The sequence below is a fragment of the Tyto alba genome, unplaced genomic scaffold, assembly GCF_018691265.1.
Source record: "Tyto alba isolate M040663 unplaced genomic scaffold, T.alba_DEE_v4.0 Super-Scaffold_21, whole genome shotgun sequence".
In the NCBI taxonomy this organism is placed as follows: Eukaryota; Metazoa; Chordata; class Aves; order Strigiformes; family Tytonidae; genus Tyto; species Tyto alba.
The window spans coordinates 16,006,368-16,021,956 of record NW_024881295.1 but is presented as its reverse complement, the minus strand read 5'-3'; the positions used below and the strand labels follow the sequence as shown (position 1 = coordinate 16,021,956).

The following is a 15,589-nucleotide window of genomic DNA, read 5'->3' as shown; positions in this document are numbered from 1 at the left end:
GGGTTGTGTTAGGGGCGCGACAGGGTTGATGACGCAGAGTACTAACGTATGTCTTTGTCTCTGCTTCCCTACCTGCTTTTGAAGGTCTTGATTTCGGAAGGACTGATGCAGTTTGCTCAAGATCCAAAGTTCATTGAGGTCACAACCCAGGAGCTCGCAGACGCCTGTGACATGACGATAGAAGAGATGGAAAATGCAGCAGACAACATTCTCAATGGTAACAGCAAGCAGAGCCCCAATGGCAACCTCTTGCCTTTTGTTAACTGCAGGGACCCAGGGCAGGACAGTGCAGGAGAGGAAGAGGAAGAGGTGCAGAACCCGGATTGTAGAAAAAGTCAGGAGGAGCTCAAGGACAGCAGGATTTATATCAGCAGCCTGTAGTTGCCAGGGCTGGAAGCGATGCTGGTTTTTTATTTGTTTCAATGTTCCTAATGGGTTTGTTTCAGAAGTGCCTCACTGTTCTCGTGACCTGGAGTAACCGGAACAGCGTTCTTCATTCATTTCTGTTGGGACGAGTCGCAGAGTTGGGTGGTGTAAGAAAGCTTTTCAGGAGCGGATATAACCCCAGCATGTGTCCATGAAGGAAGAGTGAGGAGGAGGAGGAGGAAGAGGAGGAGAGCCAGCTCCCTCTTTTTTTCAGTCCCTGCACAAGGAACGACGACTGCCTCCCAAGCACGAAGGGGAACCTCAGCTTCCTGTGGATGGCCCTAGCCAAAAGGACCCTGCGTCAAACGGGTGTCTTTCAACTTTGCTTGTAAAAATCATTTTGCACATATTCTGTATGAGCCTCACCGTCTCCATAAAGCCAAGGCCCTTTGATTCGGAAGCAGAGGAGGAGGACTTCTTCTGCCGTGGATCCCGCACGGCGCAGGGGAGGAGGAAGCAGAAGAAGCCCGCGGGTGCCCGTGGGGCAGGCGGCAGCGCTGCCCAACCCTGCCGAGACTCCCAGGCGGCCACCTCTGCCAACCAATCCAAGCTCAGGCAGCCACTCCTGCCAACCAATCGGAGCTCGAGCAGGCGCTTGCCAGCCAATCCGAGCTCAGGCAGTCTCCTGCCGACCAATCAGAGCTCAGACAGCCAGCCGTGCCAGCCAGTGGGAGAGCGGGGAGCAGGCTCTGCGGCGGGGCTGAGCCGGCCTGGCCCGCTCTGGCCGAGGTGGTGGTGGTGGTGATGGGCTTGTGTAGATCTCTCCTTGTTTTGCAGTTTGATATTTTCTTGAAAGCATGTTGCAGTTTTTATTTTGACTTTTTTTTGTTGTTTTGGGTTTTTTTTCTTGAAGGGAGAAGGGAGTGTTTACAACGTTTTGTAATCACCTACCTTTTTTTTTTTTTTTTTTTGGTTTATTTTCACCTTTGCAAATGTTAAATTGGTTTCATCATGTTGTATTATTTAAACTGGGGGGTTTTTTTCTCCATTGAAATTTGGTAGACGTATAATGATAGATGAGTTTTACCAACCATTATGTACACCAACAATTTGTAATTTTATTTGCTAGTAACTGAAACCTCCTTTTTTTGTTGTTGTTTTATAATTTAAAGATAGTAGGCAATGCACTTGATATAGTCTTGCACATTTGAGTGATTGATTTGGGTTCTTTTTAGTGCTAAGTGTATCTGTGAGTGTGGGAGCAATACCGAGCGAGTGTGCGTGCGCGCGCGTGTGTATGTGTAAGTGCATGCAGTTCTCCACATCCTGGTTTGAGCTGCAGGAGATCTGTATCTGGGGCCATCTGAATGCAAAAACAAACCACTGTCTCTGCTTTTGAAAGGGGAATCAGTAACTCTTTGCATTTTCTGTTCCACAAGATATGCAAAAACAATGCAATAATATTCATTTTAAAATACAATTGTAAGTTGTGTTGGCATTAAAACTGTATAGAAAAAAATGGTGGGGTGGGGGGAAACAAACAAACAAAAAAAAAAAAAACAAAAACCACAAACCAGAAGGCGTTACGCTTCGATATATTCCGTGTGATGTTTTATTGCATTGATAATGTTTCTGTTGAAGAAACCGTTATACTTGAATTCAGGTCAGTTTCAGTATTTTTCAAATATTTTTTTAAAATGAATTGCAATTGTGCCAAGCAAAGATGATGAATTAAGTTTGTTTAAAAAAAAAAAGAAAAAAAAGAATCACTTCTTGTATATTTTGCTGCATGTCAAGTGAAACATTTCGTATTTGGAATGTGCCAAGCTTTACCTTTGAACTTTTAAGTGCTTTTCTACGTGTGGTTGGGGAAAGGGGTACTATTTTTTTTCCTTTTTTAATTTGTACAATGAACAAAGTGTACCTGGTGTAAGTAACTATTCTGCAGTCCACTGACAGGTTGAACGTTACTGATTTTGCATATCTTGTGTTCATTTTCCTTCTTCCTCACTCCCTTTAAACATGCACGATGACTTTATTGGTAGAGAATCTTTCTTCCCGAGACCGGGCCATTTTGTCCAGGCTTTGTTCTCTTTCTTCTTTTCGCTCAGTTTCTCTAAAGGTCTCGTCCCACTCAAGGGTGGCAAGACCCCCAAGCACATTTGGCAGATCCATCCTACGTATTCAGCTGGCACCAGCAATTCAAGGAGTGGGGGAAAGAAAAAAGCTTTCAAAATTCACTTATTAAATAGCTAACCCTGATTGAGTATAGCAGGGTGCTGGGATAAGCAAATGCAAGAGGCACAATCGTTAGCCAAGTAAAATTATCTAACTCTGGTCTGGACTGAAAGCAGAGGATAAGTGAGGAAGAGAGCTCTGGATCACTGCTTAGGAGAATTGCTGCAGTCTGGTCAAGATGCAGATGTTAAGTGACTTTTTTGTGTTCCTATGCACGGTCTCATCCCTCTTACCAGAACTTTAAGTGGGTGAATCAGATTCTAAGTCATGAAACATCCGATGGCAGAGCATGCCCCAGCCATATTTCCCTACTAGTGAGTGTGAACCTCTCTTGACTTTCCTCACACTGATACTTGGCCCTAACCCCTGAGAGAGGCTGGAAAAACCAGGCAGGCATTGTTAGATTTTATGCAACTGATTTTTGTCTAGACTACTGCTGTTTTTTCTCCCTTCTCAAGACGGTTCACAAACTTGCAGATCAGTGCTGAGCTAGGAGGTGTGATCTGACTCAGAGCTAAACTTTCATTCAAATCTTGAGCTTCTGCAGATGTCAGAGAACATTTATTGCATATGATGATTACGTTATTTTTGTAATGCCCTTGTTTTTCTTCTTGATTCTTTGGGGCATAAAGCAGAAATAGCAAAGGGTATTTTTGACAGTCCGCTTTTTTCAGTGCCATTTTGAACCAGACAGTAACAGCTCAAGATACTTTGAAAAAAACCCAAATCCTTTTAAACTAGAGAAGTATGAATCCATTTATACAACCATCTGCCATCGAAGTCCTAATTCAAGACTTCCCTGGGGAAAAGTGACCAGCTGATGTCAGTCAGTCTCATCCTTTCCATCCCTTGTGGCTATATCAAGCCGGGCACACAAGCGTGTCTCCCTCTGAGAGTTTGCTGCTGCTGGTGCTGGTGTGCTCTGAAGCTACTTGAAAGGAAATAACGCTGTGCCTGGCTGTTTCTGAAAAATTCTGAAATCCGTGTAAGGGCTCCCTATCTCATTTTCTTCCACTAGAAAGTCCATCTGACACTCCCAGTGGGAGACAGAGGTTTTCTCTGCTCCTGAGAAACAAAGTACTGACCTAAATTAGTGGTGGCAATGGACATTTTGGATGCTTGATGGCCTGTGTCATCTTTTAGGATTTTTCTTGACAGGAAGGCAAATGGTGGAAAGGATGCCCCACACATTCTGGGGGAAAGCTGTGACTCCCTCAGGAGTCAGAGCTTACACTGGCCAGGGGAAACCCTGCTCTCTGCTGGAAGACCCCTTAGGTCTTGCAGAGTGGAAAACACATGGCTAGCAGAGAATGCAGTTGACTTTTGTATTTTGAGGGGCAGGTGTTAAATCTAGTAATTGCTGGTGCCAGCTGTGCAAATTTCTCTTTCTGGGGAGGGCAGCATTTTTAAATTTTTTTTTTTTTTTCATTTGAGGTACTTCCAATGTGCACATTGTGACAGGACTGAGCAAAGAGCTACTGCCTCCTTTGGGTGAGGTAGTGTCTGGGGGATGGTGGGAAGGCAGGGGCAGGTTTAGTTCCTGGAGCGTCCTTCTTTCCCTGTGGAGGGTACAATCACTGTGCTGTGGATGGGAGCTTTGAAGGAACCGATGGCTGAAGAGTGGCATGGAAGGAAAGAATGGGGAAAACGATCTGCTGTTTGCCACCAAGCATCTCTAACTTGCAAGAGTACACTGCAGACTAAAGACATTTCTTATAAAACAACAAACCTCCTCCCTGTATCACTCCTGCTCATTATTCCAGGCAGTACTGGGCCAGCCACACCAGGTGCATTTCTTTTTTTTCTTCCTTATTTCTGTGTGGCTGATGTTATGGGGAAGAAAGTGGAACTCATGATCCAGAGCTGGAGTTTTGTTATCCACAGACCTTTTCTGCATCATCTGCCTCTTCAGCTGGACATGTGAACGATGATGGTGTAGATGCTGCTGCTACTGCAGGGGTCCCGCCTGTTTTATTACCCTGCCCACCACCCCCCAGCACGGAGGGACAGCCAGAGAGGCGCCATGTACAGAATTGCATCTATTTCTGCTTTGTTTTCTGACTCAGAACCCTGCCCCGATGACTACGACAACAATGAAAACAACAACAACAAAAAAAGGGCAAATGCATTTTTTACATTTCTTGATAATTTCCAAAGCAATGTATCATTGCTTTCTTTAGACTGACGCCAATATAACAGTTGTATGGGTCTCAGCCAGGCTCCTGTGTCTTTTCTGCCTGATAGTTTCAGATTGCTGTATGAAATGTATGCGCGTTTGCACACAGACACAATCGTACAAGGTGACGGCACCGTGAGCCCGTGGGGTTGTTCACCTGTGTCATAGATGAAGTTGGAGGCCTTGCTTCGTATGTGTAGATGAGAAACCCCAACCCGTTGGTCCAGTGAGCTGGAGTGAAGCAGCCCTACTGAGGCAGAACTGAGTAACCTAAGATATATGCACAGTCCTGTAATGACTGTCCCCCTGGCAGGGGCCGGGTGGGGGAGAGGAACACTGAATGGGGAATTTGGAGCACAACAAAGTTTGGAAAATAAGTAGAATCCAGTTGGGGTGTTCAGGTAGTGGTGAGATTTTATCAGTTACTGTAATGAGAACTGCAGTGAATGTAAAGAAAATATTCCAGGCCATCGGAAGCCCCAGTTCCCATCTTACTAGCACAAGGCCGGAGGGCACTAGAGGCCAAGGAGGTTGTATTGATGCAAAGAACGTGGAAAACAGAACTGGGCCCAGAAAAATTTGTTTATATCTTTCCTCCATTTATTTTCTTCTCCAAAGAAGTCTAAGAAATATAAATTTCAATAGCTGCACAGGGTTTCTTTTTTTCTTCTTTTGAATGTAACAGAGTTTTTAAAGTTTTATTCTGGGTTAGCAAGCCCAGGAATCCAGAAGGTTTCAATGGGATCTCAGTCTGTGGAGCTTTGCTTTCTGTTGCTGCTTTGTTTCTGGACAGCTGAAACCACTACGGTCTTGCTGCTACAGCGCCCTGAGATGGGGCAGCTGAGGGCAGAAGCACAGCCAAGAGATATGTCCTGTACTGAAGACAGACTGGGCTCCAATTGCTTTCAGAGAAGTCAGTAGCATCACACCGGAATGGAAAAAAACCCTCTTGCTGATATAAACTTTAGTGTTCTAGTTAAATCCTCCATTCTTCCCCTGCCCCTTACAGGGGACTTGAGTTAACACTTGAGCATAAAAAACAGGCCTTCGTTAGGGGCACAGGGCTCGACTCGGTTGCCTAAATGTGGGCATCTGCTGCCACTGGAGATACGCTACAGTACTCTGCCTGGCCTGCAGCAGCTGGTCCAGAAAGGCACAGCACTTCCCCAGGACTGGTGCCACAGCTACCAGCCCCACGTGGATGGCAGAGATCTCGGGTGGCAGGAGACAATTAGGCAACTTAATCAAGTCCCTTTCTAAAGGGCTAATTGAGAGGAGCAGCACCAATGACTGATATAATAAGGGAATCTTCATTAACATTACCAAGGGCTTAGTTAGGCAGGATCAGGAGCTCATCTCCACACTCCCATGCTGTTGTTTTTCTACCCCCACGTCACGCAGACAGCCTCCACTCCTACAGCCTGAAGTTCACGGCGCGCTGCCCAGCCCTTACGTTAGGCCAGGGTTAGCGGCGGCATCCCGGGCCCAGCGGAGCCGGGGCAAGCCCAGGCGAGAGTAGGCGTCACTCCACCCAACAACAGATTTTTCTGCCAGCATTCAAACAGCCCCTTTCCAAAGCATTTTCCCTTTCAAGACAGACCCACAAACTCAGACACCATTCATTAGCCTCATCGTTTAGACTATGAAATACGCGTGGTTTTCTTTTGCATTTTGCTCAGCCAGGCGAAACGCAACCTCTTTCCCAACCAGGCTGTAACGCCAGTCTGCTCCCATCTCAAGCACCTAGGTAGACTGGCAGCCAATACTACCTAAACATCATCAACTTTATGATTGCTCGTTGAAGTGACTGGTTCAGGCTTATTCAGTCTTGACAGTCTGAATGTGGGAAGATTTCAGAGGAGGAGGAGACTGTAAATATCTCTTTGACAAACATTGCTGCATCACACACACACACAAAAAGGGGGAGATAGTTTTAAAACTGCCTTAAAAATCAATTCTGAATGATGAAATCTCCCTCCAAACAATTGCTGCTCGTTAGAGCAAGGAATAAGTCGCTTTGGGTGAATTCTGGCAAGAAGTGGTTGGAATCTATTCCAGTTTCAGGACTGAAAGTGTAATTTAGGAGCTGATCTCTCACGCAGTCTGAATTCACATCAGCACCAGTGACTGAGCATTGCAGGATCAAAACTGTTTAAGGTCTGGGGGGTACTGTATCTGGCCTGCATCTGCATGGTTTGGGTCTGGCCCGGCAAGGTACTGCATACCTGTGTTTCCCAGTGACTTCAGGGAAGATGGGGTTCCTCAGCACCTCTTAAGTTCAGGCCCTGGAGCACCATTTCCTGCTCTGATCATCAGCTATAAATGTTGATAAATATAAGTGTTTTGCCTTCATTTGAATTGCCCAGAGCTGTAAAATGACCTCTCTCAAGTATAAATCAGTCCAGATATAAACCTCCTCTCCCACTCTTCCCTACGCTCCCTGCCCACCCTCCCAGCCCTCCCTTGCACCTCCACCCAAGCCCTTCCCCATCTCAATTCTTTACCTCCTTCCACAATTTTATATCTAGTTTTCATGAACCCACAGAAATGCTTTTGTAAATAATGCTGTACAGTTTGTAACCGTCATGTAAGCCTGTCATCAGTGCCAGAGTCCGTCTTGCCCTCTCGCACGTTTTAAAATCAACAGAGGAAAGTTAGAGCGAATGGCCCTCCAGTGAGCTATAGGGTCATCTCTGTGTGGGACAAATGTATATTCCTGTAAGATTGCATTTTTATCTAAGGAATGATGTTATTTTAAAATTGCTAATAAATTTCTAAACAATGTCCAGATTTGTTTAATATTGTAAATGTTATCAGAACTCCTTTGACATTGCTCCCTTCTCTCAGCAGCGGCTGTAAAATAAGACAGCTTCCTGCAGCCCCTTATTTCCCATCTTCAGTCCCGCTGCCATTCATGGGCTCTCTCGTGTATTTAAGGGGCTGCAGAACAGTCTTGGACAGTCACAGCCTGCCCTGTTAAACAGTAACTTAGGAAATCCAACCGCTTTCTGTACTGTTGTCACTGCGGAAATTCTGCCGTGTCATGATGTCCAAAGTGTGACTCATGCATAACCACACACTTAACATTTTCTCCACAGGATTCTTTGTTACCAAGCATATGCAACAAAAAAATAAACGCCTGCAGCCTAAATACAGTGTAATTAGTAAATACATAAGCCATTAAGCTAATGGGACGATAATAAGTAACATACCACGCATTTACTTTTCGATTGAACAAATTTATTCTACCATGGATATCAAGCAATTGCGCTGCAATGCCAGCTGAGCAGTGTATTTCCCATCGCAGCACTATAAACCAGTGTACTCAATCCAAGTGCGTTAAGATTGAGCAAAATGTCTAAAGAAAAAAAAAAATGTTTTTCTTCCATTATGTGTATATATCTATTTTTTTTTTTTTTCCCTGACTTGCACGCAAATGTCAGAACTGCAGGCTTTGCTGCTACTATTAATTAGCGGCGCCACAAAATGGTAAAGCCGAAGAGGTGGTTAAAACCCGCGGATGTCATCAGCGTGAGGCGTTGGAAGGGCAGAACCGTCACCAGAAACCTCGCTATCTCCAGGCTCCGACCAGCCCTCAGTTAGATGTTTGCCACCACAAAAACCACACGAAACCGCCGCGCTCTCGGCTGCGAGTCGAAGCCCAGCGAACGGTTCAGCTTTGCTGAAAACCTCGCTGAGCTGGAAACCCGGCTGAGCTCCCCGGGGACGGGCTACGGCTTTGTGTGAAAACCATAGCAAAAGAGGGGTGAAAGCCGGCTGTGGGGGTGCTGCAGCGTGAAGAACCGCGCGAAACCTGCGAGCCAGCTGAAACACGGGGCGCGTCGGGAGCGGGCGAAAAGGTTTGCACCTCTGTGACTCGGATGCCTTTGGCGTAGCCCCACGACAGGGAAGATACGGCGTACGCCTGTAACGCTTTTTATTAGGGGGTCGCAGGCCGCGGCTGGTGTCGGGTTTTAACGCTCACGGTACTCCCCCGAAGCTAGAGGCGTGCAGCGGGGAGGATGAGCGCGCAGACCTCTCGCGTTTCCCCGTGAACCGAAGACTAACGCCGGCTCCCCGCCTCCCCCCGGCCCCCGCCTCTGCCCGCCGAGCTGCCTCCAACGCGGCCCCACCTCCCCTCAGGGGTCCCTCCGGGGCTCGCAGCAACGCGCAGCGAGGGCCGGGGAGGGCGCAGGCCCGGCCGGCCGCCAGCACCGGCTCCTCAACGGCCGCGCCCTCCCCGGCGAAACAACCGCCGGCCCTGCGGTTCCAGGCGGCGGGCGGGCCGGGCCGCGGCCCTGCCCCTACCCCCCCGCCCCCGCCCCGCCGCGGCCCCTCCTCAGGTGAGGGCCGGCCCCGCCCCGCGCCCAGGTCGGAGCCCGGAAGCCCCGGGGCGCTGGCGGCGGCGCTGGGCTATGGCGGGCGCGGGGTCGCGGCGCCCGTTCCTGCTGCTTCTCCTCATCTTCGTCTTCTCCGCCCCGCCCGCCGGCGCGGCCCTGCGGCCGCTGCTCAGCGCCGCGCCGCCTTTTACCTGCTCCCAGCCGGTAAGCGCGGCGGGGCCGGGAGCTCCGGTGGCGCCGGGGCAGGGGGCCGAGGGTTTCCCCCCGCTTCTGACGGTGCATCGCGCCGCCAACCGCCGGTGTGGCGGGGCGGGGGGTGGCGCGCTTCCCCACGGCCCCCCAGGGACGAGGAGCCGGCGGGCTGGAGGCGGGGGACGGGCTGGAAGTTGGGGTGAGGGAGCGGGTCCCCGGCTGGGGGTCGGCGCGGTCTCCCTCCCCCGGGCCCGCTCCCCCGCGAACGCCCCGGATCCGGCTCGCTCCCAGCCGGGGGCAGCGCTCCTTCGCGGAGCCGGTCCGAAGCGGAGCCTGGAAGCCCGGGCAGCGGGGGGGGGGGGGGACGGACGGACGGACGGACGGACGGACGGACGCACAGCCCGGGCAGGCAGCGGGGGGGGCGGCCGCGGACGGGTCCCCGCTTCCGAGTGGGTGCCCCCCCCCCCCCGCCCCCGGTGCTTGTTTTCCTACGGTTTTGGGGGGCTTGGTGTGTGGTTGGCGTGGGCTGGATGTATCGGGGGAACGGCGCGCAGCGCATAACCGCGTTAACTTAATGTTGAACCAGAATTATAAATTCCGCAGAATTAGCCTGGCTGCGTGATGGCTGCCAGGAAACGCCTGTCACTAACGTCTGTGAGGGGCCGTGGCTGGGATTTGCTAAAACTGCTTGAAGTTACTGAGCAGGATGTGAGTCTTTGCTAATAGCCGAGGTTGCCTAATGTCCTAAATGTTTTAACCTGTTCCTCGCAGCTGAGGGGCTTTTAGGAGGAAGCAAGGAATTTCTGCTGAAGGAGTAGCTAAACAAACGTTGTATGTACTTGGAATTTTGCAAATGCAGGTTTTGATTGCCCTTCCTCCCTGTGAAACCAGCTGGAGAGGGTATAGATTAAGAGGTGTAGATGTGGTGTCTATATAAAAAAAATGAACTAACCAATCTCCGCTAACTTTGTCACCCCAAAGTATGAACTTCTAGCTGGTCTCCCTCTCTGGGGGTCTTGGGGGTTTGGTTTAGTTCGTTTTGGCTTTTTTTTTTTTATCTAAGATACATGTAAAGAGTGTGTAGAAGGATGAAAAGATCTGGTTTTGCTTTTTATTTCTGTTAACAATAGTGGTGTGCTTGTGTAAACAGGATAATGGGCAGCTGTCTTCTAAGCTGGAAAGTTCTATATGTCACGATGCACTCTCAGCAGCCTAGTGAAGGCAGCTAATCAGATGTAGCTATAGACACGTGTAAATCAAAATGTGTCCTTTGGGTTGAAAGCTTCTACAATCTTTTCCTGTACGTGTTTCCTATCCTTTGTCTGTTCTGCCTCCTTTCCTAATGTTTGACCATCTACTTGCCCCTGTTTTACCTGACCTCTGCTCTGCTGCCTTCACTCCTGTTTAAAAATACCCCAAGAAAACAGACCACTTCTGCAGTTTTACTTAAGGCTGGCTGGGCATTGTGGAGTTACAAAACGCAAAATCTTAGCAACAGGGAAAGAGGACATTACAATATTGCTTGGGCATCTAACATAACCTAGGGTATCCCAAACATTATTAGTGACACAGAGCTTGAGAGTAAAACATTATAGAGTTTCTCTGAGTCCTTGGATGCTTGGGCTTTGACTGAGTGTCTTCCTGGCTGTATCTCTTTTTTTAGGGAACGTAAACCGCAGTAACTTGGTGAGGGGTTCACCAGTTCATCACCAACTTTCCCTGAGGAAAGGCATTGCCATGTAGTCTGGCTGTTCTCACAGATCAGTGAATGTGTAAACCTGGTACTTTGGCCTTTTATTTCAATAAGCTGTTTTCTAAAATAGAGAGAAACTTATGAATTGACTTAAGCCCATGAGCAGCCTGATTAGAAACAATTGTGAAGCTGCTGACACATATAGGAAAAAGTACCATCAGCTGAAGTTATGACAGTTGAAAACTATTTCCCCTTCCCTCTCAGTCAGTTGCACTGTTTTCAGAGGATGATTCAGTAACCCTTCCAGTGAGTAACTGCAGTGTGGTTCAAAAGGGAGGCTGTTGCTGAGCAGAGTTGGTAAGACCCACTTCCTTTTTCTAACCCACCACACTCATGCTGCTGTTGCTGAGCTTCAGAGTAAGTCAGGATGAGCAAAAGCAGTTGTGGTTTTTTTTTTTTTTTTTAGCGAAACTCTCATGTGGCAGAGGCAGTTTTAAAGGAAGGAAAGTGTCATATCAGTATTGGTAGACACCTGTAAATTGTAAAAGTAAAACTAAATGCTCATTATCTCATCTTATTAAAATGTCAAGAAATTCATTTAATGGGCCTTATTTACCACTGCTCCATCAAACCGGCTCAGCTGTAAGGCTGAATAGCACATCTGCAAATCCTGTTCATTCTAGTTACTGTTACTTGATCATGTCATCTGCAGGGAGATAGGGTTCAGGTTTGGGTTGTTTTTTTGTTTTGTTTTGGTAGGGTTGTTTGGGGTTTTTTTTTGTGTGTGTGTGTTTTTTTTGTTTGTTTGTTTGTTTGGGGGTTTTTTGGGGTTTTTTTCCATGCACAGGGAAAAAACATCCCACAGCTTAAATACTCATCTGGTTGTTCACAATCAAGTGTTTAATCACTGTGTTGGGTCATTGGGCCGCAACTGTTTCATGGCACGGCATACCTCAGTGTCCTGGGGGAATGCAGTGTTTATAACCCTGCCATCTTTAAAAGGCTGGATAGGTGTACAGGGTTTGGTCCTTAAAATCTATCTTGCCAGCTTGATGGATATTCACTAAAAGTCTCAGGAGGAGAACTGATATAACATCTCTCATGAAGATGAGCGATGGTGCTTGTGAAGGAAGACTTTTCCTGGTCCTCCTTTACAAATGTGTTCATTTTGCCTTTGCTATTGACAAACTTCTCTCGTTCCCCACCTGTGGCATCTTTTTGCTGTGCAGAATGTTACCATAAACCATGGTCACACTTAGTGCTGCTAAAATATTTCTGGACTTCTTGACACAAAAAGTATCAGTGGTCAAAACTACCAAAATATGATAAAGAGAACTTTAAAACTGATTTTTGTGAAGAAACTTCAACTTTTGAGTTTGAATTTGATTTTGCTGAGAATTTGTATGAAGGCAAGAGAAGAAAACTTAGAAACTATAAAGAAAAATACTTAAAAAAAAAATAAACAATTTTGTAAAAGATGGTTGTTTCCTACCAGCCTTAAACAAATCATCTTTCAGCAGTTATTCCTGTAATGTGTTCATACTCTATTGTTTTCTGCTTGTTTTAACTAAGGAAATCAGGAAAGGAAAACTACAGTAAACTTCAAATTGGCCAAGCCCCAGAAGATACGTAGAATGGGTCATAGGTGAGAGGCAGATTCTGGAAAGCTGGAGCCCTTTCTGTTCAGCAGCTGCTCTTTAATGGAAAACTGGATGCTTGCCCAACTCATGCCAGTTTCTTGCTAGCTTCCACAGCATTCTGCTGGGAAATCTTGGCCTCCTGTTAATCTAATTGTTATGGCATGGTGCTGTTAATCAGTTCCCTGTTCGTTTGTTTTGGGGTTTTTTTGTTCGGATTTTTATGATTCTCTGTGGCACATGGTCTGTTCTTTTTTTATGTCAAAAGCAAGAAAAATCTTGGGAAAAAAGAATGAAAGAAACAGTTGCTTAGTGTTCTGTGATTATATGGGAAGTAAACATGAAGAGTTGACTGTGTCTGTCCTTTTCTGCTGATAATAGTTCTGGGCATCACCTCACAATCATCTTGTTCTCGTATTTATGCCTCCCATGTCTGTAGCTTTGCTTGTTGGGCCTGAAAGGCAATAGGAAGCTGATGAGAACATCTCAGTTTAAGCTGCCTCTTCTATAATAATGTGCAGAGCATGTTGTCTGGCTGTGGGCTCCAACTTCAACTTTCCTGTGGAGCTCATAATTTTTGTTCCTTCTCCTCCCATTTGTCTGCTTGTCTGATGTATGTGGAGTGACACACATCTCAGTTCTGTCAGTACTCCTTACATGCTTCTAGCTTTATGTGGGTGAGCAGAAACAATCATCACTGTAATTTTGTTTTTATTGTATCATCTAAATTTGTGCTTGCTCACACAGGGAAACTAGGCTAAGTACTTCTGCTGACCACAGCTTTGCTAAAGCACTCTAAATGAGCCAATGCATCAGATAAGGTTTGGGTTGGTTGGACAAGGGAAAACCAGCAAGTATTCTCCCTGGTGCTGAAGAGGTAGTCAGTGCAGGCCTGGAATTAGTCCACTTATTTTACTGCAAAACTGACTTGTCTTTCTTTAATTGCTTCCTGGATTTTGGATGTCATTCTCTGGTATTATGCTTTCTTGGTATAAAAGTGTGCCCTCAGCTGCAGCCCAGCCCAGCCCCATTCACCTGGACAGTATCCAAAAAGGAGATGAGGGTTTTCATGGTGACTTCTTTCTAGATATCCTTCGGGGTTGTTATATCTCCACCTGCATTGTGGCCTTATCTTCTCCTTCTGTTATCTTTGCTTCCTTATGCCAACAGTGAGGACTTCCCGACTGGATGAATTGTTGTTCTGAGCATTTTTGGCTATTGGGTCATCCCTGTAGTGCTTTAGGGACTAGGAAGGGGGTGGGCCAACGAGTTGGTGCAGGCTGCCCTATGGTGGGAGAATCCTTCCCTGCTTCTTGTGGTAAACCTGCTAAATTCTTAACTAACTGATGGTGGCTTAAAACACTCCAACACACAAAAAAGGTTACTTGCACAGCAGGTGAACAGGCTAGTGTGGGGTAGGAAAAAAGCACTTGTAGGTAGCCCTTTGAAAATTCTGAGTGGGGCTGGGGAACACTGACGCACCAGAAAAGCTGCTATTTGTCCCCATAGAAACCTGGTGTTGAAAGGTAAGATATCTTAATTGTCAAATTTCAGTCCTGAATCCTCATCAACCGATTAAGCTCTTGGCCTTCTAATGAATGTCAGAAGCATAACAGTCTCATCAATGCTCTGAACGTCATTGTGAACACTTTACCTGGGACAATAGGCCTGGAAGAAGAGAGAATCCATTTATATGCTGTGCTGGTTCAATATTCATATTGATCATAAAACAAAAAAGGGGAAATGCATCACTTCCTCATTTAACCATGTCTTATCTGCTAATAAACAGGAACACCAGCACTCAAATGAAAGCAGATGTTGCTGCTCTTCAGGCAAATAATGCCTTATATAAATAAGGGCATTATCATGATGCGATTTACAATAATTACTGATAACTGCAACAGAACAAGGACAAAATTGCTGAATATTCAGTAATAGGTTTTAACAGAAGTCATTGAATTACAAACAAAAACTGATGGTTAGTAGCCTTTTGGGGGGTTTTTTGCCTGTTGAGGGTTCAACCCAACCAGGAGCTCAGCCCCACACAGCCACTCACTTTCTTCTGCAGTGGGATGGGGAGAGAATTGTAAGGGCAGAAGCAAGAGAACTTGTGAATTGAGATAAAGACAGTTGCATGCAAACAAAGCAAAATTCATTTGCTACTTTCCATCAGCAGGCAGATGTTTGGCCATCCCCAGGAAAGCAGGGCTTCATCATGCATAACAGTTACTTGGGAAGACAAACGCTGTAACTCTGTGGTTTTCCCCTTCCTCCTTCCCCATGTAGCTGAGCATTATTGCTGAGCACAGTGTCATATGGTCTGGGGTATCCCTTTAGTCAGCTGAGGTCAGGGGTCCTGGCTGTGTCCCCTCCCAAATTTTTGTGCACCCCCAGCCTATGTGCTTGGTGGGAGCAGTGTAAGAAACAGAAAAGGCCTTGATGCTGTGTAAGCACCATTCAGCAACAACTAAAACATCCCTGTGTTATCAACATTGTTTTGGTCACAAATCCAAAGCACAGCACCATACCAGCTGCTGTGAAGAAAATTAACTCCATCCCAGACAAAGCCACTGCATCTGTTTATGCAAGGGGCATTGTCAGCTTAAATCATTTACCTAAGAAAGTCTAATTAAGCATTTGAAGTGTTAGGAGTGATCTTTTTTATAGCTGAATCTGTTTTTCCATACTGGCAGTTACAATTTGTATTTTTCTCTTTTTCAGTCATTGTGATTTAGCTAGTTTTGCTTTGGTTTAATCAGCATTTGCTTGCTTGCTTTCTAGGATTTTTCCATTATCAAAGGATTTAGGTTGCAGATGCTATGTGGGAGTGTTTCAGGACAGGGAGGAGGGAGAAAGAAACCTGATTTGGGAGGTACAAAGTTGCAGTAATATTTCCATAAACTATACTTGTAACAAGTTTTTCTTAAGTCTGACGGGATCTAAATAC

The 15,589-nt window shown here is 46.5% G+C and overlaps 2 protein-coding genes across 12 annotated transcripts in view; both read left to right on the top strand.

Moving 5' to 3' along the window:
• The window catches only part of CACNA1C (calcium voltage-gated channel subunit alpha1 C), a 498,678-nt gene extending 490,747 nt beyond the window's left edge, over positions 1-7,931 (top strand). For 5 of the 6 annotated variants that reach the window (XM_032986290.2, XM_032986289.2, XM_032986291.2 and 2 more), the window contains one exon: positions 85-7,565. In XM_032986290.2, the coding sequence (XP_032842181.1) occupies positions 85-381 (297 nt within the window). In that variant the 3' untranslated portion in view covers positions 382-7,565. Of the gene's footprint in view, positions 1-84 lie in introns of all 6 variants that reach the window. The other variant, XM_042795184.1, reaches the window with a different exon arrangement.
• Positions 7,932-8,042: 111 nt separating this feature from the next.
• IL17RA (interleukin 17 receptor A) overlaps positions 8,043-15,589 on the top strand; it is a 27,782-nt gene continuing 20,235 nt past the window's right edge. For 5 of the 6 annotated variants that reach the window (XM_032986296.2, XM_032986298.2, XM_032986297.2 and 2 more), the window contains exon 1: positions 9,118-9,324. In XM_032986296.2, the coding sequence (XP_032842187.2) occupies positions 9,196-9,324 (129 nt within the window). In that variant the 5' untranslated portion in view covers positions 9,118-9,195. Of the gene's footprint in view, positions 8,641-9,117; positions 9,325-15,589 lie in introns of those variants that run through there. The other variant, XM_032986299.2, reaches the window with a different exon arrangement.